The sequence below is a fragment of the Phoca vitulina genome, unplaced genomic scaffold, assembly GCF_004348235.1.
Source record: "Phoca vitulina isolate PV1807 unplaced genomic scaffold, GSC_HSeal_1.0 scaffold40, whole genome shotgun sequence".
NCBI lineage: Eukaryota > Metazoa > Chordata > Mammalia > Carnivora > Phocidae > Phoca > Phoca vitulina.
Genome location: NW_022589743.1, coordinates 24,604,836 through 24,628,763, shown reverse-complemented (window position 1 = coordinate 24,628,763; position 23,928 = coordinate 24,604,836). Strand labels below are relative to the sequence as shown.

The window sequence follows — 23,928 nt, the reverse complement described above, 5'->3', positions numbered from 1 at the left end:
AAGATTCCCTTCCCTGTGGCTTTCCAGAAGCTATTTATTAATCCAGCCTGGAGCTATTCCTCACCCCACCCCCCAGTGTACCACAAGGAGTTTGTTTGTTTGGGGGGTGGGGGTTGAGGATGGATAAAAGATACTTTGCTGACCACGAATTGTTCAGCGTGGCTCTAAGGCCCATGTGCCTGGTTTCTCTCTCTAGCACCAAGTTTGAATTTGCTTTTTATTTTCTGAGGACTTGAGCTGTGGTTTGTTCATGTTTCCAAAGGAGCTCCAGGCATGCACCACTGTTTGGGATCCAGTGGCCACATTTGGCAAGCAGTGGTTTGAATGACCTCTCTTTAGGAGCCCTAGGTCACTGGCTGGATTTCTACCTCCCTACATTATAGGCTCTTCCTGTATTGGGAGTGGCAGTTGGCCAGGGCATTAGATTTCCACTGGCCTGAAAACATACAGACCCTGATGAGCCGAGGCTTGTGAGAGGGAGGAGGACAGCAACACAGGAAAGACTGAAACAGATCATGGGGGCCCTTGGTCTAGGGCTTCTTCAAGGGGAAGTCTGGGATCCCTAGGTAGAGCAATTAGTGTGATGGTACCTAAAAGACAGCAGCAGAACTATGCCTGGTTTCCTGAAGCGAAGCCTCTAGATTCATGAACCTCTTTTTAAGGAATACAGTTTTCATACCAGAGAGTTTGGGGAATATGTAGGTTGTAGAGCTTTAAGGAAATTTGTTCACTATTCACAAAAACTGAGTGTTTCAGAGAGAAACTTTGATTTCAGCATGAATCCAGTGGTTGCCAGGGGTTAGGAAATAGCATACCAAAGCCTAATAACTCATAGTGACGTATCCAGAGGTTGAGTTGTTTCCATCTCTGATCCCTGATCAATTCTTTTTCTTAAATGTGGTCACAACCTTAGGATACCGGGAAGGTTTGTGAAAGAAAACGTCCTAGGCATGAGTGGTCTGCTTTCAGAGAGACACGGCGTGGTGGGGTGGGAGTTTGTGTGCGCGTGTGCGTGTGCACACCAGCTGCTCTTGGGCACGTGCCTCCCTGAATGAGCTGGCTGTGTTTGCAGGATGGAGACATTCCCTGCGGTGGCGGAGAAGGTCCTCAAGGAGTTCCAGGTGCTGCTGCAGCACAGCCCCCCTCCTATTGGAAGTACCCGCATGCTGCAGCTTATGACCATCAACATGTTTGCTGTACACAACTCTCAGCTGAAAGGTAAGGAACGGCTGGCATCTTTATCCACACAGACAAATCTGAATGTGGCTTCTTTCATATGCTACCATACCACGACATTCCCCCTGATACACACACACGCACACACACGCTTCCCTATCATTGCCTCTCAGATTTTTAATTTACTCTCTGAAATCTGTATGACTCTCTAGTGCTTGGGTGGGATGAAAGGAAGGAATCATGGGTATAGAGCTTTATTTGCAAACCCAGAGATGCTGTTGCACATCTGGCCGTGCTAAAGGCAGCAGCAAGGCCTCTTGGAGGCTACAGACCCAGAGCCTCTCCCAGGGGAGAGGCATTGCTGAAATGTTTCATTGCAGAGACCATACGCTTGGCAGGGATTGGGAATAGCTGTTTCTGGACGCATGTACCCTGTTTGTTCAATATGGAAAAGTCTAGTTCCCTATGGGCTATCCCTTGTGGGAGCCTGCCAGGGAGTACGAACAGTGAATTGATGAGCTTTGGTGACTCAAGCTGGAAGCACAAAAATCACCAGGCCTAGAATTTGGCCATTATACTGGTGTGCATTCTGAAATGCTTTTCTGAACACTGGGGTTTTTTGAGGTGGGGGGTGGGGAGGGAGGGGCTGATTGGCAAGATTTTTAAATGTTCTGATGACCAGGTCACTGTTGAAGGATGTTACCAGGATCCCTTCCCTCCCCTCCACCCCACTTTAGGTAAGGATGATGTGGTTTGACTTGATAGAAATATGTAGCATGGGGGTGACATTGTTTTGTGTGTTTATTTGGTCCACGCTGCCAAGAATCGTTTCAGAGCATTGACAGAGAGTGTTTGGTCTCAGGGCTGGAAGGTTATTATCTGAAATGCCAAGAAGTGGAAACTGTCCTGTGCAGATTCTGTTTTAAAACAGACCTGGTCTTTCTGGACAGAGTGTCGCTAGTTCTCTTGTTGCATCTTTTCTTAGTGCTTCTCACTCTGAAGTTGATTTATTTCCCTTCCCATTTGTACTTGGGGGTTATGCCTCAGCTTGCTGGTATTGGGGGTGGTGGATTTCTCCCCTGATGAGTGTATATGCCACACTTTCCCTTGAAAACTTGGCTTCTCCTGGGACTTTCTCTGCAAGGTCCTCTGCTCGTCCACCTGGGTTTTCAATCATATCTGAATCTTAGAGGATTTTCTCCCCTAATGCTGCCTGCTACAACATTGAGAGTTCCCAGCAGAAGTCGAGATGCAGAGGCTTAGGTGCCTTTTTGAGCTTGGCTCATTATTCCTGAGAATACCTCTGAGAAAGCATGTAATCTTGAGGGGCAGTGGTGGTTTCCAGGAAGGAGGAAATAAAGTTTGTGAAGTGCTGTCATGGTGGGCTGTGAAGTCCAAAGGGGAGGGAGATTGATTCCTTCACCGTTACTCTGCTGGTTCTCCTACCAATTGGGAAGCTCACCGGACTCAGGAGCTGGGGCCTCCTGCAGTGCCCTTCTATTTATTTTCCTGCCTACCTCTAACAGCAGCACAGAGTTCGGTGAGTTGCTGCTCTGTCACAGAACTGCAGCCTCTGCCAAGGTATCATTCCAGCCTCAAGTGACCTGTGGTCTCAGGAGGTGTGAGTGTAAAGGACCTGCGGCTCTTGCCTGCGAAGCATCTGTTGTCAGCAGCTTCTGCTCCATGAAAAGGAATACCTTGGCCTTTTCGTAGGCCACCAGTGAGTCCTTTTCTTGTAGCTGCTGTTAAGTAAAGGTTAAGAAAATATGGGTGAAAGGAAGGTGAGGTGGTGAGAACAGAGAAAGGAGAAAATAGGTGGTTCTCCCATTTGAGGCCAAGGTTCTTTTTTCAGGACTCTTTTCCATCCATGGTTGGTCATAATGAGGACCTGCTAGCCAAGAAGGACAAGTCAGAGCCTGTGCTTGAGACTGCTCATTTCTGACCTTGTCCTGACGCTCACCTCCATGAGGCAGCTGGGGCCAAGGGGAGTATGAGCTGAGGTGGTCAGAAGCTCCAAGAGTGTTTCAGGGAAAAACAGCCTGGGCCACAGGATATAACACTCAAGTAGGACAGAGAGCTCTGCGGACGTGCTGCCAAGTACCCGGTGTGCAGTTGAGGCGGCCGTCCAGACCCCACTGTGTGGGCTGCCATTGGGAGAGGGGTGAGCAGAGCACTCAGCGGGGCCAGTTGGTGGGAAGATGCACTTTTCCATTTCCCAGCACATGAGTCATCTTCTCTGGGCCCCTGTGCTGTGCTTGCACGGACAGTGGCAAGAAGGGGGTGTTGTGGCTGAGTAGCAGCATCTGTGCCGGGGGTGGAGAGGGAAGGGGGTTGGGGAGAGGGTAAAGATTTAAATCCTTCACTAATCAACAGCAGTTTGAATCACATTTTTATGAGTAAGGAAGTGATAAATCAGCCCTGAGTGTTCAGCCCCCAAGTCCTGTCAGCTGGTGCCCTTCTGAAGGCTTCTCTCCAGGCCAGTCTGCTTGCTGTCAGAGTCGCCACCCAGCCACAGAACCCTGGCTGTCTGAAACCGGGAAGCAAGGGCCTGATGCTGCCTGGCCCTCCCAGGTGCTTGGGGTCTTGGTGATTTGGCAGTCACTGCGAGTTACAGAACATCTGGACCATCATTTTTCTTTCCATTCTTACTTGGACATGTCCTTCTGGGTGGGTGTTTGCATATGTCAGTTCCTGGACTCTGTGGAGAAGGAACATTCCAGCCTGAAGCAGAGGTGATCTGTGGCCCCCAAGGCAGTTGGGATCCTTTCAGTCTGTGCCTGGGCCTGCCTTGTAGATATGGTACCTAAGGCATATGATTTGAAGAGCAACAGGGACGTCCTTACTAAAAAGTGTGTTCTTTGTTGATGCCTCTGATTCATTTTTTTTGTGTTCAGTGCCACCTTTGTGTAACTGTCCTCTTTTCAAAATACCAGTAGTTCAGGGATAGAATGATACTAACACTTTAGGGTGATTGCTTTTTAAATGTGCTTTCCTTGTGGTCAAGAGAGATATAGAACTGTTTAAAAGCTTTGGACACCTCACAAGTAAAAATGGAGGAAAAAACCCTCAGCTGGTGGCGACTAAAAGGCATCTTTCCCCTTTTCCCAGGTTATAGTTTTCCCTGGAGCTCAGGAAGGCAGAGGATGTGAGATCAGATTTGCCCCCCTTCACACAGGAGGAAATAAATTGAGTTCTGCTACATCATTTAACCAACTAAACTTTCAGATCTCAGCAGTGATCTCAAAAATCATGGGTTGAGGGCCATTGGTGGGGGAGACCTCTGTCTCCTCCTCTCATATGAGCCCTTTGCAAAAATTCTACTTCAGTGGAACTACAGAGTCTAGAATCCTGCACTGAAGTGATTGGGGACAGATAAATTTGAGGGATGTTTGGGGGGTTCTTAGGAAAGTGCCTAGTACTTACTAGGCACTCAGTTAAGTCTGTACTGAATGCATGGATGAAGAAGGCCACAGTTCTGGGCAAGCCAGCTCTCATTGAACAGTGTGTTCCTTACCTGGCCTGGGTCCAAAATTGTCCTTTGGCGAGTGATGGGTGGTGGTGAGATAGGTGGTTCCCAGAGTGATGTCACAATTGGTAATCTCTCTACAGCATTCCTGAGCCCAAAGGGAGAAATGGGGCCTTCTCCACGTGCCTCAGCATTTAACACTTCAGTGGCCGTTTGATCGGCTGACGTGATGCTGGAGGGTGAACTGTTGATCTAAACCACAAACACTCCAAGAATTTTAATTTTTTGAAAATTCTGTAATTGAAGGAAATAGACTCTAGTTTCTTGAAGAGGAATAATTGAAGCAGCATTTGTGGTAGGGCATCACTGAAACCCATTGCATCCCCCATCTGTGCCCAATTTGCTCCAATCTGGCCTTTTTTTTTTTTTTTTTTTTTCCTTTTTCTCTCTCCCTCTTGCTCTTTCTCTTTTTAAAAAATATGTTTTATAATTCCTGGAATCAAAACCATCTCAGTCACACACTGTTTTATTTTACTGTATTATTGGATTATACTTCCTATAAATCATTGGATGTTATTTATTGGCCACCACTGGAATAACTTCCCTTTTCTATACTCTGGCCCCCTCTTTTTCCTCCTCCTTTTCCTCCTCTACCAGTTCATAGGCCAGGCCTCCATTTCAGCCTTGCAGAAACGCCCCAGAGGCAGCAGGAGGGCACCCAGAGACACTTCTCTCGTGTGCTGTTGGTACTCCCTGCTTTTAGGGAACATTTTGGGGCTGGGATTGAGGTAGGGATGGACTGGCATTCCTTCCATTATCAATTATGCTTGCTCTTATGGCTCGTTAGTAATCCTGCATTGCAGGAAGTAGAGGGAGTGCCACATGTGTGTCTCCAGAGGAATAGAGAATCACAGCTGTCTGTGTGGGACCGATAGTGGTTAACCCAGATGTTGGGATGCTTGAGGTAGAGACCTCACACCTTCATGCTGTTGTTGTGTATGCTGGTTGACTGTAGTTGAGAAGTTTGATTCACAACCAGAGTTCCTTTGTTTTCCAGCCACCTCACAGACTTTGAGTACAGCAGTCTGCTTCTCTGTGGCAATTCACTTCTGTCTGAGTTTCTTACCAAAGCAGAATGTATGAAGTGCCTAATCCTCTGCTTGTCAGAACAGTTGTACAGGAAATCCACCTTTCATAAGGGGTTAGGCTTGAGTTTAGCTGTATAAACTGTCCTTCTCATTCCTCCTTCTCTAAGATCTCTAGTGGTAGAAGCCCTTGGGCTTTTTCTCCTAAAGGATCCATGGGTAGATTTCTCCAGGTAATCAGCACTTCCTGACCTTCATTTCCAGAACTGCTCAGTTTAGAGTAAATTAGCAAAGAAAGAGCCAGCTTGGCCAACAAATTTTGTGAGAAATGGATTCAAAGGTCAGAAGAGTCTAGGCTTTAGAAGGCAGGCCAGAGGAGGACGCATCCTTCAGCTATGCCCTCTATCCCCCTGGGGGAGATACAACTATCAGTAGGCTGCTTAGCACAGACTTCTTCCCTCAGGATTCCCTGGAAAAGAAGAAAAAGTTAAAGAAGTGAGTGTGTAGGGGACCTCCCTATCTTTCCTGACTCTGATTTCCAGGGTCCTTGTTTTTAGAATATATGTTACTTTAGGTCAGGGGAGGACAAACAGTTCTGAACCGCTAAAGAAGTGAGAAAATCCAGTCATATCAATAAAATTAAGCTTCTTACTGTGTCAGGTGAAGGAATGGTATCTGTTTGCCCCAAGGTGATGGTGTGGTTTGGTGTCCTTGGTTGCTTTGGTTTAGAGTGCTGAAGTGCAGTGTCCCATCATTGCCCAGGAGTTAATATGGGCCGGGTATCTCCTCTCTCTGGCTATTGTATGGCTTCCCAATTTGATTTTATTTTGCTCCAGGAAGGACTTAACTCTGAAAGGAAGACATTATTGGCAGGAATGTTGGCAGCAGGGCTCTCAGCTGCCTTTCCAGAGTTCTCTGTAAGCTTTTCCTGAGGAGAAAAATTCTACATGTGTAGCTTACCGGGGGCTCAGGCCAGCTATGTACTGTGTGTTGAACACACAGGGGAAGTGGGTGTGTTCTGGGGATGGGGTGAGAGGGCATAAGTTGTACTTTGTATCCTAACCAACTGAATGGTGGCTGAGGAAGAATTGTAGCTTTCAGAGGTAGTGGCAGATAATAACAACAGCAAAACACTGTGATAATACCTGATGACATTTTATAGTTGCTGCATATGTGTTTTCATTTGATTTCTCCTACCAGCTGTCAGAGACAGGTGGGACAGATATTTTGTGTCCTGTTTTATAGATGACCAGGAACATACCAGAAAGGTTTAATAATTTAAGCAAGGTTACGCAGCTAGCAAATTACACCCACATCTTAAGTGTCCAGCCTTCTGTATCAGAAGACACAGAAACCTCTCTGGATTTAATTGAGAGAGTTAAACAATGCAAGCATCTTGCCCCCCCTGCCGCCGCCAAATCTGAGCAGCTGCTGTTTTTTGATGCAAAAAGTGATTCTTGAGTCTGATTTGAGACTGAAGAGGAACAGAGGTAGAGATGAGGGAGTTGAGGGGGAGTCAGAATTCCAGGCTGCTTGAACCTCTGGTGGGGCCACAGGTAATAAGCTGGCAGAAGGATATGGTTTGAGGATATCAAAAGTTGTCGGGGGTCCATATTTACTATTCTCATGGGTAAGGGGGAATCTCCCTCTCACAACAGAAAGCATTGTTCATGACCAGGTGGGAAAAGAAATATTCATCTTTGTCTTACTTTGGGAAATGCAGTCTCCTTCTCTCTCTTTCTCCCTTTCTTTCTTTCTTTTTTTTTTTTTTTTTTAAGATTTTATTCATCCATTTGACACAGAGAGACACAGCGAGAGAGGAAACACAAGCAGGGGGAGTGGGAGAGGGAGAAGCAGGCCTCCCGAGGAGCAGGGATCCCGATGTGGGGCTCGATCCCAGGGCTCTGGGATCATGACCTGAGCTGAAGGCAGATGCTTAAGGACTGAGCCACCCAGGCACCCCTCTCCCTTTCTTTTTTTTTTTTTTTTTAAAGATTTTATTTATTTATTTGACAGAGAGAGACACAGTGACAGAGGGAACACAAGCAGGAGGAGTGGGAGAGGGAGAAGCAGGCTTCCTGCAGAGCAGGGAGCCCGATGCGGGGCTCGATCCCAGGACCCTGGGATCATGACCTGAGCCGAAGGCAGACGCTTAACGACTGAGCCACCCAGGCGCCCCTCCCTTTCTTTTTTAAAGGACTTTTTAGGAACATTGTTTCTTATTCTCATGATCTTTTCTATTATCTTTCTTGCTTTTAAGAAAGAGGCTTTTCACATGCCATTCTTAGAGGAGACTATGATTCTTATTTTTGGCCTGGGGGAAAGTAGATATATCATTCATGCAGAAAAGAGGATGAGAGTATAAAACATTTGAAAGGATGATAAAGTGAATACACATGGAACCCCTATCTGGGTTAAGAAATAGAATGCTGTTAGCACCTCAGAAGCTCCCTGTTGTGTTTTGTGCCCATGGTAGTTCTCCCTCATCCTTATAGGTAATTATCATCCTGACCTGTGGAGTTCATTCCCTTACTTTTTTATAGCATTGTTATAAGTATGTACTCTTAAACAAAACGTAGTTTGGTTTTGCTTGCATATGAATGGAATCATGCTTAATCATATTATTTACATTCTTTTCTCTCTGGCTTATTTTGTTCCATGTAATGTTTGTGAGTTCTATCCATGTTGATGTGTGTGGTTGTAGTTTATTCATTTTCATTGCTACAATACTACATTTTATTCCTGTATTACAGTTTACCCATTCTTATTTTAAGGATATTTGAGACATTTGAGTTGTTTTCTCTTTGGAGCTATTATGAATATTGAATCCATTGACCGTTATTGTAATTATTGGAGTATTTGGATTTATACGTACTGTACTATTATTTAAAAATCAGTTTTATCGAGGTAAATTTATACACAGTAAAATGAACCCATCTTAAGAGTACATTTCAGTGAGTTTGACCAACTTATATACCAGTTTATATAACCCGGGTAACTAATCATCACAATCAAGATATGGAATGTTCCATCATCCAAAAAGTTTTCTTTGTGCCCATTCCAGTTGATCTCCATTCCTACCCCCGGCCTCAGGTAAACCACTGATCTGTCTTCTGTCACCATACAATGAATGTGTCTTTTCTAGAGTTTCTTATAAATGCAATCATACAGTGTGTAGTCTTTTGTTTCTGGTTTCTTTTGTTCAGCTTAATGTGTCTGAGATTTATTCATGTTGTTTATATGAATCAGTATTTCATTCCTTTGTGTTACTGAATAGTATTCTACTATAAGGATATACTACAGTTTTGTTTATCTAGTTACCTGTTGAACATTTCGGTTGTTTCTACTTTTGGGTTATTATGAATAAAACTGCCATGAACCTCTGTATGAAAGTCTTTTTGTGAACATGTATTTTATTTTACTTTATTTTTTTAAACTGATTTTTTTTTTTTTAAGATTTTTTTTTTTTATTTATTCAGTCGAGACACAGAGATACAGAGAGAGGTAGGGGTAGAAGCAGAGGGAGAGGGAGAAGCAGGCTCCCTGCTCAGGGGGAGAAGCAGGCTCCCTGCTGAGCAGGGAGCCGGATGCGGGGCTCGATCCCAGGACCCTGGGATCATGACCTGAGCCGAAGGCAGACGCTTAACCATCTGAGCCACCCAGGCGCCCTATGTGTACATGTATTTTAATCTCTTGGGTAAATACCCAGGAATAGATGTCCTGGGTCATACAGTAAGTATATATTTAATTTCATAAGAAACTGCTAAGCTGTTTTCCAAAGTAGTTGAATCATTTAAATTCCTTGCAGCAGGGCATAAGAGTTTCAGTTCCTTTGCATCCTTGCCAACATTTGGTATTGTCAGTCTTTTTTACTTTAGGGATTTGGGTGGATATGCGGTACCATTTCATTTTGGTTTTAATTTCATTCTGTGTTTCCCCTCAATGACTGAGGATGAGGAGTGACTTTTCATGTGCTTGTTTGTCATTTGTATATCTTCTTTGGTGTGTGTTTAAATCTTCTGCCCATTTGAAAAATCAAGTTGTTTGCCTTTTATTATGAAATTTTAAGAGTTCTCTCTACAATCTGATATAAGACCCTTGTCAGATATATGTGTTGTTGTTGTTGTTGTTTTGAGATTGTATTTATTTATTTGAGAGAGAGAGAAAGAGAGAGAGAGCATGAGAGTGGGGTGAAGGGCAGAAGGAGAAGCAGACTCCCCGCTGAGCAGGGAGCCCGACGCGGGACCCGATCCCAGGACTCCAGGATCATGACCTGAGCCGAACGCAGACGCTTAACTGACTGAGCCACCCAGGCACCCCAGATACATGTTTGTAGATATTTTCTCCCTGTGCTTTCCCATTACCTGTTCTGTTTCCTTTTTTCTTCCTTCTTACTTTCTTTCAGATTTCTTTTTCCACTCTTCTCCCCCTTTCCCTACTAATTTCCTTTTTTCTTTCTTTTTTTTTTTTTTTTTAAAGATTTTATTTATTTATTTGAGAGAGAGAGAATGAGAGAGAGCACACATGAGAGGGGGGAGGGTCAGAGGGAGAAGCAGACTCCCTGCCGAGCAGGGAGCCCGATGCGGGACTCGATCCCGGGACTCCAGGATCATGACCTGAGCTGAAGGCAGTCGCTTAACCAACTGAGCCACCCAGGCGCCCTCTTTTTTTTTTTAATTAAGATTTTATTTATTTATCTGACAGAGATATAGCGAGAGAGGGAACACAAGCAGGAGCTGTGGGAGAGGGAGAAGCAGGCTTCCCGCGGAGCAGGGAGCCCGATATGGGGCTTGATCCCGGGACCCTGGGACCATGACCTGAGCCGAACGCAGATGCTTAACGACTGTGAGCCACCCAGGCGCCCCTTCCTTTTCTTTTATTAGTGGTTACCCTAGGAACTAAAGCATGTGCACTTACCTTGCCAAAAGTCAAGTTATTCAGCATTTTTCACTCTCCTCCCAAATAATACAGGGACTATGGAATAAATTCCAACCATTCTCTTCTCACTATGTCTCCAATTTATATGCTGCCATTGTCATGTATTTTCATTCTTTTTTTCCTTTTAAACCCTCCAGGATAAATTGTTGTTGTTTTTGTTGTTTATTTTGTTGGTAAATATTTGTTTAGACCCACCCATATATTTACTACTTTCTTTTCATTCTTTTTTGCATTTCAGACCCTCCACCTGGGATCATTTTCTTTTTGCCTGAAATATATTCTTTAGAATATATTTAGTGAAGTTTGTTTGTTTATTTGAGAGAGAGCGATCGCCCACATGAGCACATGAGGTGGGGGGGCAGGGAGGGGCAGAGGGAGAGGGACAAGCAGAGTCCATGCTGAGTGCAGGACAGGGCTTGATTCCATGACCCCGAGATCATGACCTGAGTCACACATCCAACCGACTGAGCCACCCAGGTGCCCCTAGTGAAGTTCTTTTGATGACAGATTTTTTTCAGTTTTTATTTGTCTGAAAAGGCTTTATCTTCCTTATTCCTAAAAGACCTATATTCATTGGTAATAGAACTCTAGGTTAACAGTTCCTTCAGCCCCCATTTCATACAATTCATTGTCTCTGAGCTTTCACCATTGCTGATTAAAAGCCGACCATCAGTCAAGTTGTTTCTCTTTTAAAAGTAATCTATTCTCTCTGGACGTTTTCCAGGTCTTTAAAATTTTTTTTTTTTTTAATTTAAAAAAAATTTTTTTAACTCTTTGATGTTGTACTGTTTTAAAGATTATTTATTTATTTATTTATTGACAGAGAGCAAGAGAGGGAACACAAGCAGGGGGAGTGGGAGAGGGAGAAGCAGGCTTCCCGCTGAGCAGGGACCCGATGTGGGGCTCAATCCTAGGACCCTAGGATCATGACCTGAGCCAAAGGCAGACGCCCAACGACCAAGCCACCCATGTGCCCCTCCAGCTGTCTTTTCAAGGGGCTTTATTTCTGTGTTTATTTCTGACTCACCCTCATACCTTGGATGTAGCTCTGTGGGATGCCAGCTTAATGGCAGAGATCTTGGGCACCCTCTTAGGTTAGCTTTACCCATGAAGCCTTGGAAACCAAAGCTCAAGTTCATCAGGTGGCAAGTGTTCTTAGGGTAAAGTCTGGCTGTGTTCCACTTATATCTCTAGTTTCCCATCTTTACTCAATCTCTGACCAGAAAATTCCTTTTTAATTTCCTTACTCATGTATGCTTTCTGAAAAGATTTTTAAAATATTTTTTCCAGGATAATTAGTTGTTTCTTTGGGAGAGTAGATCAAGGTACCTAGTCTGCCTGACGTGTTATTAGAAGAAATGCTGTGACTCCTTTTTTCTTTTTACCACCAGGCATGAACATTTGTGTAGCTCTGCTTGAGCAGTACGACTGGGGCACCCGTATCCAGGGTGGCAAGGGCATGTAGGCTGCTTTTCAAAGAGTAGCTCTTTTCTCAGCTCCTACAGTCTAGTTTTACGGCAGATGGTGTTACGGGGCTCGCATTCTAAAATTTTTCCAAGAGGTGTTCAAGGTATAGACTACTTAGAAGGCTAATTGGGTGGGGAAGAAAGGTAAAGGTGAGAGGGAGGCCTGCAGCTGAAATGACAGAAACCATTTATTACCAAGAGGGTCTGAGCTAGAGATCTGGAAAAGAGTGCTCTCTAGTTTCAGCCACATTATGTTACATATCTGGTGAACCCTGTTGGCCCATAAAATTCTTTCCATTAGTCAGGGTGCTCTGTGCTTTTGTTCTTGACTTCTGCTGTTCTTAGAGCTGTTTGGTTTGCTTGTGTGTCTCCGTTTCCTTTTTAGAAGGCAGCTTGTCACATATTTAGAAATTTATTTACTGTAATTGCAGTTTTCTGGCTTCTTTAGGCCCCTCTTCAGCTATAGGACTCCCGTCTTGAAGCTTATTTCAGAAAATGCCCCTGTGATCCCTTGCCCCAAGTGCCAACAGCAGATGCACCAGTTGACATGCTGTAGGGAATTTCCAACTGCTGGACAGGTTTCTGAAATCCAGACACGTGCTGTTCACACTTTGGCTTCTGAAACAAGGATCAGCAGTTGAAGAGAGGAGGGGGACTGGAGGGAGAAAGATCTTATAATGCCTGCCCAAGGCTTACGGCTGTGTCAGCTTGCTTCATCCCTTCTCCAGCTGGCGTTGGCAGGGTCGAGTAAATCACTGTAGAGTGGTTACGAGCCGAACTCACTGGGGGCTTCTTTGAGGCACACCTGTGACGTCATCCTGTTATCACTGCTTGTTCTGCATAACCTCTTTTCACCTCTCCCCTGAGAAAGGGTGATGCCCAGAACTCATGTCAGGGCAATGAGCAGAGAGAAATGTTTGGTAATCATTATTTTGAGATGCCTGCTAAGGACACAATTGCAGGCTGTTGACACATTCTTCAAGATTCCACACTGGAAGAGAAAGTCCTCTTTACAAACATGGCCTGCATACCCCGTAAACTTCTTTTTAAACTCGAAGAGAAAGACAACCCAGAAAGACTTGAAACTGCTAAGTGGTCTCTCTTGATCCCCCTGTCTCCCCCTCTAAACACACACACACACACACACACACACACACACCACCCCTCTGTGCAGCAGTGATTCTTTTAAAAACAGCAGATCATGTCACTCTGTTTAGAATCCTCCACTGGCTTCCCATTTCAGAGTAAAAGCCATAGTCTTTACAAGAGAACTCCCCCTCCTCCCACCCTCCCACATCGCCTCTCTCTGACCTCATTTGCTGCTACTGTTCTCCCCCCGGCTTGCTTAGTGTGCTTCAGCCACACTGGCCTTCTTGCAGGTCCTCTGATGAGCCAGGGATTCTCGCACCATTGAACCTTTGCATTATCAGTTTTCTCTACTTGGAATGCTCTGCTTCAAGCTTTCTGCATGGCAAATACCGCACCTCCTATGAGTCTACTGAAGTAATACTGCCATGATGCCTGCCCTGATCATCCTATTAACAGCGCTGCACTCCCACCCTGAACTCCTTGATTGCCTCTCTCCCACTTGGTTTTCTTTTTTTCACAACTTGTATTCTAAATACTAAGTAACTTATTTTTTGTGCTATGTTTATTACTCATTTTCTCCTACTGCCCCTCTGCAAGAATGTAAACTCCCTACCTAGTAAACTCCCTACCTAATGTAAACTCCTATACCTAGTCAAGGTATAGACTACTTAGAAGGCTAATTGGGTGGGGAAGAAAGGTAAAGGTGAGAGGGAGGCCTGCAGCTGAAATGACAGAAACCATTTATTACCAAGAGGGTCTGAGCTAGAGATCTGGAAATCTACAGTTAGGGATCCTTGACCTGTTTTATTCACTGATGTATTATGAGCCTCTAGAACAGTGCCTAGTGTGCTGTAAATTCTCAATAAATATGTTCAACAAGTCAGGCTGGGCAATGCAGATTGAATGGTAAGGCCAGGGGCATCTATTATCTGGGGTCATTGCTCATAATCTTACTATCTTTCCTTGTTTTTTGTTATGGTGACATTTCAGAAAATATAATTTCCAAATACAAATTTTGTATCCTGACATTAAAATACATTAAATGTGTTTTGGTATTTACTGCTGATCCTGGAGTCAATGTCTTTGGGGCTCTGGAAAGCAAAATTTCTTGGAGAACAGCATAAGTTCTGTCCTTTTTCATCCCCTAAATCTTCCATCCTTTATTCTTTATTCTTTCCTCCTGTACATAATATTCTTACATTTCTCCTTCTTTACTCATTTACCATATTTTTACTCTCACTTTACTGGAGCAATTCTGTCCTGTTTACTTAAACTAAATAATATTCTTAAAAGATTTAACGTTTTGGGTTTTGTTGAGAGTACCAAAACAAATAGGAAAAAAAGCTGGAAACCACCTGTAAACCATCTTCCCAGCAACGACATTCATTCCTATATATATGTATGAATTCAAGTTCTTTTTTAACACAGTTGAAAAAATACTGATTATAAAATGTTTTGATTCTCCTGTTTTCATTTAGAAGTATTCAGTCATAGAATTCTTTATAATCATGTTTAATGGCTAAATAATGTTCTCATATGAATATGTTAACATTCACTTAATCCTTACCCTGTTTTCAGACATTTTTTCCCACTTTTATAGTATTGTGAATAATGCTATAATTAACATCTTTGTACATAAAACCTTTGTCTTCATTTCATATTGTTTTATTAGAATATATTTTTAGAAGCTCAGTTTTGGGGTTAAAGGGTTTGAAGTCTTCTAATGCTTTTGATACATGATGCTAGATTACTTTCTTAAGAAGTTGTGCCAGCTTACACTCTTAACAGCCGTGTTTGAGAATGCCCAGCTACCACCTCTTGCTGGCATTAAAGTGTTTTTAATGTTTTATAGTCCTTGGCACAATGTAGGCATTCATATATTTGTTGAATAAATGATAGAAGAAAACCCATCTTTTTTTTTTTTTAAACAGACTTTCTTTTTTAGAGAAGTTTTAGGTTCATAGCAAAATTGATTGGAAAGAACAGAGAGTTCCCATATTCCACCTGCCCCCAAACATGCACAATCTCCCCCACTGTCAACATTGGGAATTGGAGTGGTACATTTGTTACAATTGGTGAACCTATATTGGCACATCATTATCACCTACAGTCCATAGTTTACAATAAGGGTCACTGTTGGTCTTGTCCATTCTGTGGGTTTTGACAAATGTATCATGACATGTATCCACCATTATAGTATAATACAGAAGAATTTCACTGTCCTTAAACTCCTCTGTGATCTGCCTATTTATCTCTTCCTCTCCCTAACTTCTGGTAACCACTGATTTTTGTACTGTCTCCCCAGTTTTGCCTTTTCCACAGTGTCTTATAGTTGGAATCATATAGTATGTAGTCTTTTCAGATTGGCTTCTTTCATTTACTGATAAACATTTAAGGTTTCTCCACATTTTTCTCATGGCTGGATAGCTCATTTCTTTTTAGCACTGAATGATACTCTGTTGTCGAATATACCACAGTTTATTTATTGTTTAACCTACTGAAGGACATCTTGGTTGCTTCTTAGTTTTGGCAATTATGAATAAAACTGCTATAGACATCTATATGCAGGTTTTTATGTGGACATAGTTTTTTTTTTTTTTTTCTACTGCTTATTTTATTTCAACAGTCTACTGTCCCCAGAGAAGAAACGGATACAGAGGTGATTTATGGACATAGTTTTTTGACTCATTTGGGTAAATCCCAAGGATTGAGATTACTAGATCATATGGTAAGACTATGTTTAGTTTTCTAAGAAACTGCTAAACTGTTTTCCAACTTATCTTTTTTTTTTTTTTTAAGATTTTATTTATTTATTTGACAGAGCGAGACACAGTGAGAGAGGGAACGCAAGCAGGGGGAGTGGGAGAGGGAGAAGCAGGCTTCCCTTCGAGCAGGGAGCCCGATGCGGGGCTCGATCCCAGGACGCTGGGATCATGACCTGAGCCGCTTAAGGACTGAGCCACCCAGGCGCCCCTCAACTTATCTTGTTTTAAATTGCATATCTTTAGGTGTGCCTCAGTAGGTCAGTAGGGTTGCCTGGGTGGCTCAGTTGGTTAAGCTTCCGACTCTTGATTTCAGGTCAGGTCATGATCTGGGGGTCATGAGATCGAGCCCTGCATCGGGCTCCGAGCTGGGCATGGAGCCTGCCTAAGATTCTCTCTCTCCCTATTTTTCTGCCCCACCCCTGCTGCTCACTCTCTCCCTTCCTCCCTCCTTCTCTCTCTCTCTCTCAAATAAATAAATGCATTTCTTTGATTATTGGTGATAATGGACATTTTCTTCCTTTTTTTAAAAACTGGTATGTATATACAATGGAATATTATGCAGCCATCAAAAGGAATGAAATCTTGCCATTTGCAACGATGTGGATGGAACTGGAAGGTATTATGCTGAGCGAAATAAGTCAATCAGAGAAAGACATGTATCATATGACCTCACTGTTATGAGGAATTCTTAATCTGAGGAAACAAACTGAGGGTTGCTGGAGTGTTGGGGGGTGGGAGGGATGGGGTGACTGGGTGATAGACACTGGGGAGGGTATGTGCTATGGTGAGTGCTGTGAATTATGCAAGACTGTTGAATCACAGACCTGTACCTCTGAAACAAATAATACATTATATGTTTAAAAAAAAAAGAAGAAGAAGAAGATAGGAAGGGAAAAATGAAGGGGGGGAAATCGAAGGGGGAGACAAACCATGAGAGACTATGGACTCTGAGAAACAAACTGAGGGTTCTAAAGGGGAGGGGGGTGGGGAGATGGGTTAGCCTGGTGATGGGTATTAAAGACGGCACGTTCTGCATGGAGCACTGGGTGTTATATGCAAACAATGAATCATGGAACACTACATCAAAAACTAATGATGTAATGTATGGGGATTAACATAACATTAAAAAAAAGATATTTTCAGCAAAAGGAAAAAAAATAAATCTTAAAAAAAAAAGTTTATAGTTCTGTATAGCCTTATTTTCTGCTCATTTTTCCATTCCATCCTTGTATCTTTTGTATCAATTTATTTGAGCTTTACAGATGGTAAATATAACAAGTCCTTTCTATGTTCACTGGTAATTTTCTTATTTGTGTTTGATTTTTAAATATGTTTATTGGTTTTTTTAGTGTACAAAATATTTATTTATTTATTTATTTTTATTTTATTTATTTATTTGAGAGAGAGAGAATGAGAGAGAGCACATGAGAGGGGGGAGGGTCAGAGGGAGAAGCAGACTCCCTGCCAAGCAGGGAGCCCGATGCGGGACTCGATCCAGGGACTCCAGGATCATGACCTGAGCCGAAGGCAGTCGCTTAACCAACTGAGCTACCCAGGCGCCCCAAGTGTACAAAATATTTAAACTTTTATTGAGTTAAAATGTCATTCTTTATCGTTTGTAATTTATTCCATTGCTCTTAAGCTTTATAAGGTCTTCCATTGGAGAAGTTTTTAACCAGCTCTGCAAATATATTTTCATTTCCATCAGCCGGAGGGAATTCTAGCACTATTTGTTAGGTAATTTCATTCAGTTGGGAAGAAATGTGAGGAACCCTGCATGCTTAATAATGTGACAGTAACACTGTGAGAGATTTTTTGGGGGCTTGAACCTGTGACCCTGAGATCAAGACCTGAGCTGAGATCAAGAGTCAGAGGCCTAACCGACTGAACCACTCCGGCACCCCTGTGAGAGTAGATCTTTTGCATCAGATATAAAAGTTCCTAACCAGCAGATCAGCCTGGTGTGTATATTACTTTGAGTGAGGTAAGGTTGGAGTCATCATGAACTGCATTGTCAGGGTCAGACCTTGTACTTCACCTACCTGACCTTTGGTGAAAACTTACCAGCTGGGAATAGTTTAAGCTTGGTAAGTTAGCATGGATATGTCAGTAATGGAATAGAAAACATTTAAGAAGTAGTAAATGAATTAAACCTTCTTATGTGGTGTGTGTGTGTGTGTGTGTGTATATGTATATATGTGTGTATATATATATACACATATATATAATTGAATATTACTTAGCCATCAAAAAGAATGAAATCTTGCCATTTGCAACAATGTGGATGGAGCTAAAGTATATTATGCTAAGCAAAATAAGTTAATCAGAGAAAGACGATATGATTTCATTCATATGTGGAATTTAAGAAACAAAACAAATGAACATATGGGAGGGAAAAAGAGAGAGGAGAACAAACCATAAGAGACTCTTAATGCTAGAGAACAAACAGGGTTGCTGGAGTGGGGGTGGGAGGGGGATGGGCTAGATGGGGGATGGGCATTAAGGAGAGCGTTTGTTATGATGAGCACTGGGTTTTGGATGTAAGTGATGAACCGCTGAATTCTACTCCTGAAACCAATATTGCACTGTATGTTAACTAACTAGAATTTAAGTAAAAATTTGGGGAAAAAATGAATTAAACCTTTTTGCTATGGTATGTTTGCCACGGATTTGCCAGTATTTCTCACCTTCCCTTAAGGGGAGGTGGTTTTCTCTTTTGAACTTTGAATTTCAAACAAAGCAACTTGGTTTGAGGGTTTATTTCTTTTATTTCTTTTGACATTGCTGATTCCTCAAACTGTCTTCTTTCATTCCAGAGGAACCAACAACTTGATAGGTCAAGTAGAGAATATTCAGCTATTCTAGAAAATGCAATTATTTTATCTTCATAAAATGCATAGATCTCTCAACTAGAGTATGTGCTCCATGAGGACAAAAGACTGTATGGTATTTTATCAAATCCCTAACAGTGTTCAAGGTAGATTTCTTTTTTTTTATTTATTTGACAAAGATACAGAGATACAGTGAGAGAGGGAACATAAGCAGGCGGAGTGGGAGAGGGAGAAGCAGGCTTCCTGCCGAGCAGGGAGCCCAATGCGGGGCTCGATCCCAGGACTCTGGGATCATGACCTGAGCCGAAGGCAGACGCTTAATTGACTGAGCCACCCAGGTGCCCCTCAAGGTAGATTTCAAAATTAGGTACTTAATCAATAATGGTCGATTTGATTGACTAACTTAGGGTCTGGGATTGTATAAAATGAGTTTAGACATATAAGAAATTATATTTAAATTATACATATATGTGAGTTTATATATAATGAGTTTAGGCATATAAGAAATTATATTTACATTCTTTTAAACTGCCTTATGCAAGCTCCATGATGGTAATGCTATAGGAGACTGCTTTGAGAAGCCAAGATTAGAATCTGTGATATACTTTTTCCCCTTTTTTCTAGCCCCAAACTATGGGGGTTCTCCCTCTGAAGACATTGGGAAGCCAAATTTATAAAAAAATTCCTATTAATTAACTAATGCTCTTTAACCACTGATGCTCCTTGGCAAGGGAGACTGGACATTCATTCAGCCACTGGGGTACCTGCTGTCAGAGTTTCGCCCCTACTTTGAGGCCCTTAAAGGCAAAGAGAGTCCTGTTAGGAAGTGGTAGAAATGCTTCCACATATGTGTGTGCTATTTCTTTAAAAGAAAGTCTAACGGAAGTGATGCTGTAGGGAACATCTGCACTTGGGGCTGAGTGGAGAGAGCGAGATGCGCTGCAGCTGGTGTAAGGGCCTGGCAGGCTGAGGCGCTGCTGTCTATTGGGGTTTACTTCTGTCTACATTGAAACATGGCTTGGGAGGGGGTTGGTGGCCTGCTGCCAGCCTCAGTTAGCCTGCCCCTCTCTTTCCTCTTTCCTCCTCACTACCCCCCCCCCCCCACTCCCCTCCCTCATGCTTTAAAGTCACATTTCCAGGCCAGACGTAGAATTAATCTCTGGGCACTTCACATTGCTGGCAGCTGAAAGCAGGATGTGGGATCTTTTTTTTTTTCTCTTTCTCGCTCTCTGCGTCTTGGCTGACTTTTTTACCTCTCGAAGAATTTGGAAGGCCATGAGATTCCCCCCCCCCCCCCAAGTACTGTGGAGTTTTTCAGCACGCTGATCACCCTGCTGCGGCTTCACCCTAATAGACTTCATATGTTGATGCAGTTGACATCAGTATCAAACTATTTTACATGTGATCTGGTGTATTTCCTGAGGAAATCTGCAAGATATTTATTAAGAACTAATAAAATAAACCTCTCCATGAGTTTTTAGGTAGTTTTCAATTTTTCATGTCTCTCTCGTTTCCTCTTATCAATGAGCTGCTATTTTCTCCCTACTCTGACCATCACAAAAGGAAACAAAAATAAATGTTTTAAACTGTTCCTGAAGGGACAGAGAGAGAATAGTTCTGCCATGATGTATCAGCCGGGGCTATATTTTTAGTGCAGCATTGTAGAAACTAAAAATATCCTGTTATAGTGGATCCTTTTTATAGGTCTGTGTGTGTATGTGTGTGTGTGTGTGTGTGTGTGTGTGTGTGTTTATAATGTTGTACGCACAAGTGCCTTTGTGCATCGGCAGCCGCTCTTCCCATTACAGCTGGACTCCATTAGTCCTTGAAAATTAATGTAATCCCAGTTAAGAAAAAAATTAATTACTCTACCAGAGCTGCATTTTATCCAAAGCTAGTGTTAGCTCCCTAGCTGGCAGCTTAGTTTGAGAGGCTCCAGGGGCCTATGGAGTTGTGGCTTTGGTATCACAGCGTTTGCTGCTGTGTTTTTCCTGTTGAGAGCATTCCTCAGTTCTTTAGGGTGAGACATGTGGCACGCAGAGTAACTGCAGACCTCTGTGCCTCAGTGAAATACCATGTTCCATTCTGGTCATCCCCCAAAGGGTTGTCTGCTACAGGTTTAACTCACCTGCCGGAGCAGGTTTTCTTATCAGGATTCTTTTAAAAAGAGATTCTTTGGCAGTGGTTGATTTTTTTAGTGTTCTCTGGAGGAGAAATACCGTTTGTCAAAGTCCAAAAGATGCATGGGATTTGCCTAGGACGGTTCTTCGTGGACAATTAAGAATGAAGGTCACGTTTTGTCCTTACTTTTCGTCTGAAGTTGGACTAGTCTGCTTACTACACACCTCTTATTATAAATGAGTATGTCAGAGTTGACTGCTGGCTTCTAGTCAGACTTCTCTGCACCAGCCTGGATGAGGGGCTGCCTGGCTCGGCGTGTGAGTAACGTCTCCAGCTGTGTAATCAGTGTTCTGGGATGAGGTGCAGGGCACAGCCCAGAAGTTGTTGCCGTCCGCCTCGCCTTCATCATACAGCTCTTGTGCAGTTAGTTGCCTGCATTTATTGTTGTTTTGTTTGTTTTTCCTCCTTGGGGTCTGGATTGGGGTGGAAGGGTAGAGTGGGATAGGTGGGAAGGATGGTTGTTTCCTTACTGGTCAGACTCTCCAGGCTTTCCGCTGAGAGTCCGGCCAGGGTCCATCTGTGTTGGACTGCACTTCTCTTTTTGTACTGAGCGGCGGCGTGGGCAGCACAGGCCTGTGTAACTCGTGACAGGCCTCCCCAAATCCCATGATGGCATGGATCCTCGCGGTGCTGTTCAGAACAAAAACAGGGTTAGTGCCCTTTTGTTTCTTTTTGGGCATGAGCTCTGAGGCTCGTCCATGGACCTCATGTTCTCTTCCGCTGGTGACTCCAGGTCCTCCCCTGATCCCGTCCCCATCATCCCCTGGCTGACAACTAGGTGAGCCCTTGGCTTCCTGTACTTGATCCCCAGGCAGTGTAGTTCAGTAAAAGTAGTAATTAGGCCTTTTACAAATTTATTTTATTAGTGAAGAGAGTTGGTAGGTAATGGGCTGTAACTCTAACACAGCCAGTTTAGAGATTAATAAAAAATTTAAAAAGAGCAGTTTTTACCAGAGGCAGTGGGCCTGTTATTTCGAGTTCTCAGCTGAGCCGAAATCAGAGCGGCGTGGGACCCATGGCGGCCTGGCTGCTGGGAGATGCAGAGCCACGTTCCTTGTTGTTACAGTCTGTGCAGTGCCCGTCCTTGAGGGTGTTTTACGCTGGCATTGGAAAAAAGGAAACCTTGTTTTCCAAGAACTCTGCTCTCTCTCAGCTTGATAAGCATTTAAAAATAAAAGCTGCACAATTGAAATTGGCAGTGCATCCTCATTCTTTTGTCTTTCTGTTTATTTTTTTCCCTCATCCCTCAACATGTGTGCTACAGCCCATGGTTATTACACCCTCAAGAATGATGGCCTGGAACTCAGCAAACTTGCACCAGGGTCTGCCCGCCCTCCATTCGGCTGTTTGAAGCCGGCTGAGGCACCGGGACCCGGCACGGAGAGGTCTGGTGGATCAGCCACAGCAGCCCCATCTGTGGCACATTTCCCTTTGCCCCTGAAGCTGCCTCCTGGAATTTTTAGCTTCTCCAGAATCTTGATTGTCAGCTCAATCTTTCTTGTTAGTTTTTGCAGTTAACTTAATTGATTTGTTTACCTCTCCATTGGAGGAGCTCAAAAAGAAAGTACTTTGGCACTAATCAGGAGCAGTCCTGGCTTTTTCAAAAGATTCTCGTGAGCTAAAATTTTAGAAGACTGACCCAGGGAGAAAAAAAAAGCTCCTGTGGCTTAGGCTAGGGTGACGGTAAGTCCTGGTCTGCCCAGAGTTAGGCCCTGTTTATGAATTATTAATAGCATACCCTTTCGTTCTCACAAATAGCCCAGTTTAGGAGATAAATTTTAGCATCACCCTAGCTTGGATGCATTAAGCAAAAAACAAACAAAGTAACTTACTTACTACAAACTGTTAATACTTTGTCTAGAAATGTAATGGCTTGTAAGTCAGTGCCAAACCCTGCCCTGAGCATTGCATGCAGATTCCACTGGAGTCATGCACATGTGACCTCAGAAAGAATTGCCGTATCTCTGGCTCTGTGAGTGAAGACTGGCCTTCCTGCTTGAGTAGGGCCTGGTAAAGCCAAACACCATGTCACTTGTTCTAGCATTTCTGATTATCACTGCTTAGTTGGTTGAGTCAGAACCTGGAGTTAGTTTTTGGTGGGGTGTGGTTTCAGGTTTGCAGACTTCCCGGTTGATGCCTGTGAAGGGTTGGTGCCTGATGTAACTAAATAGGGTGTTACTTCAGGTTAGTAGTCCTTGTTTTTGCTTGGCTGGTTGGGCTGAGCCTGGTATTACTGTTTCCCAAAGAATATTTTTGGTTTGAAAACTGAAGGTCAGCAGTTCGCAAGTGCCGAACTGAAAGCCAACTCTGTGGTTTGTCTTGTGCCACTGGGCCAGCAGCCCTGCAGCCCTGATCGATTGATCTGCGACAATATGAGACCACGAACAGCAACTGCCAGACAAAACTCCATCTCACCCCATTTCCCTGTCCAACCTGTCTCTCTGCCCAGATCCCCTTTCTTTTTCCCTGTATGTCTGTCTCACTCTTGGTTATGTATTTCACTTTTTTGAGTCTATCTTTTTCCATCTCCTTGTCTCTTTCCATAACAGTTTTTAATAATGTTTTAGTTAGTTCCAGCCTTTTCCCTGAATGGATCCCATTGGAAAATGCATTTGAAAGGAAACAGTTATACACTTCCCTTCCTTTGAAAGTCTGTTGGCACCTTTTCCAGTGCAGTAAACCATACAACATGTATTTTCAAAGTTTCCAAACACAGACATGCTGGCGTTAAATTTATGAAAAAATATTTTATTCAGCTGTATGGTAACTGTGACTTTCAGAGATGCTGATCAGATTTGAACTTGGTGCTGACTTTTGGGACTCCAGCAGGTTTATAGATCTCTGCAGGAAATATAGCCACACTGGCTCTTGGGGAGTCCATGATGCTTTGTGCCATGGCCTTTGATTGCAGGTTGGGCAGGAGGAGTTCAG

General features: G+C 43.3%; 1 protein-coding gene across 3 annotated transcripts in view; it reads left to right on the top strand.

The window, feature by feature from the left end:
* Window positions 1–23,928, top strand: part of SMG6 (SMG6 nonsense mediated mRNA decay factor) — a 230,580-nt gene that overhangs the window by 54,169 nt on the left and 152,483 nt on the right. For all 3 annotated transcript variants that reach the window (XM_032429307.1, XM_032429306.1, XM_032429308.1), the window contains one exon: window positions 1,073–1,218. In XM_032429307.1, the coding sequence (XP_032285198.1) occupies window positions 1,073–1,218 (146 nt within the window). The remainder of the gene's footprint in view (window positions 1–1,072; window positions 1,219–23,928) is intronic.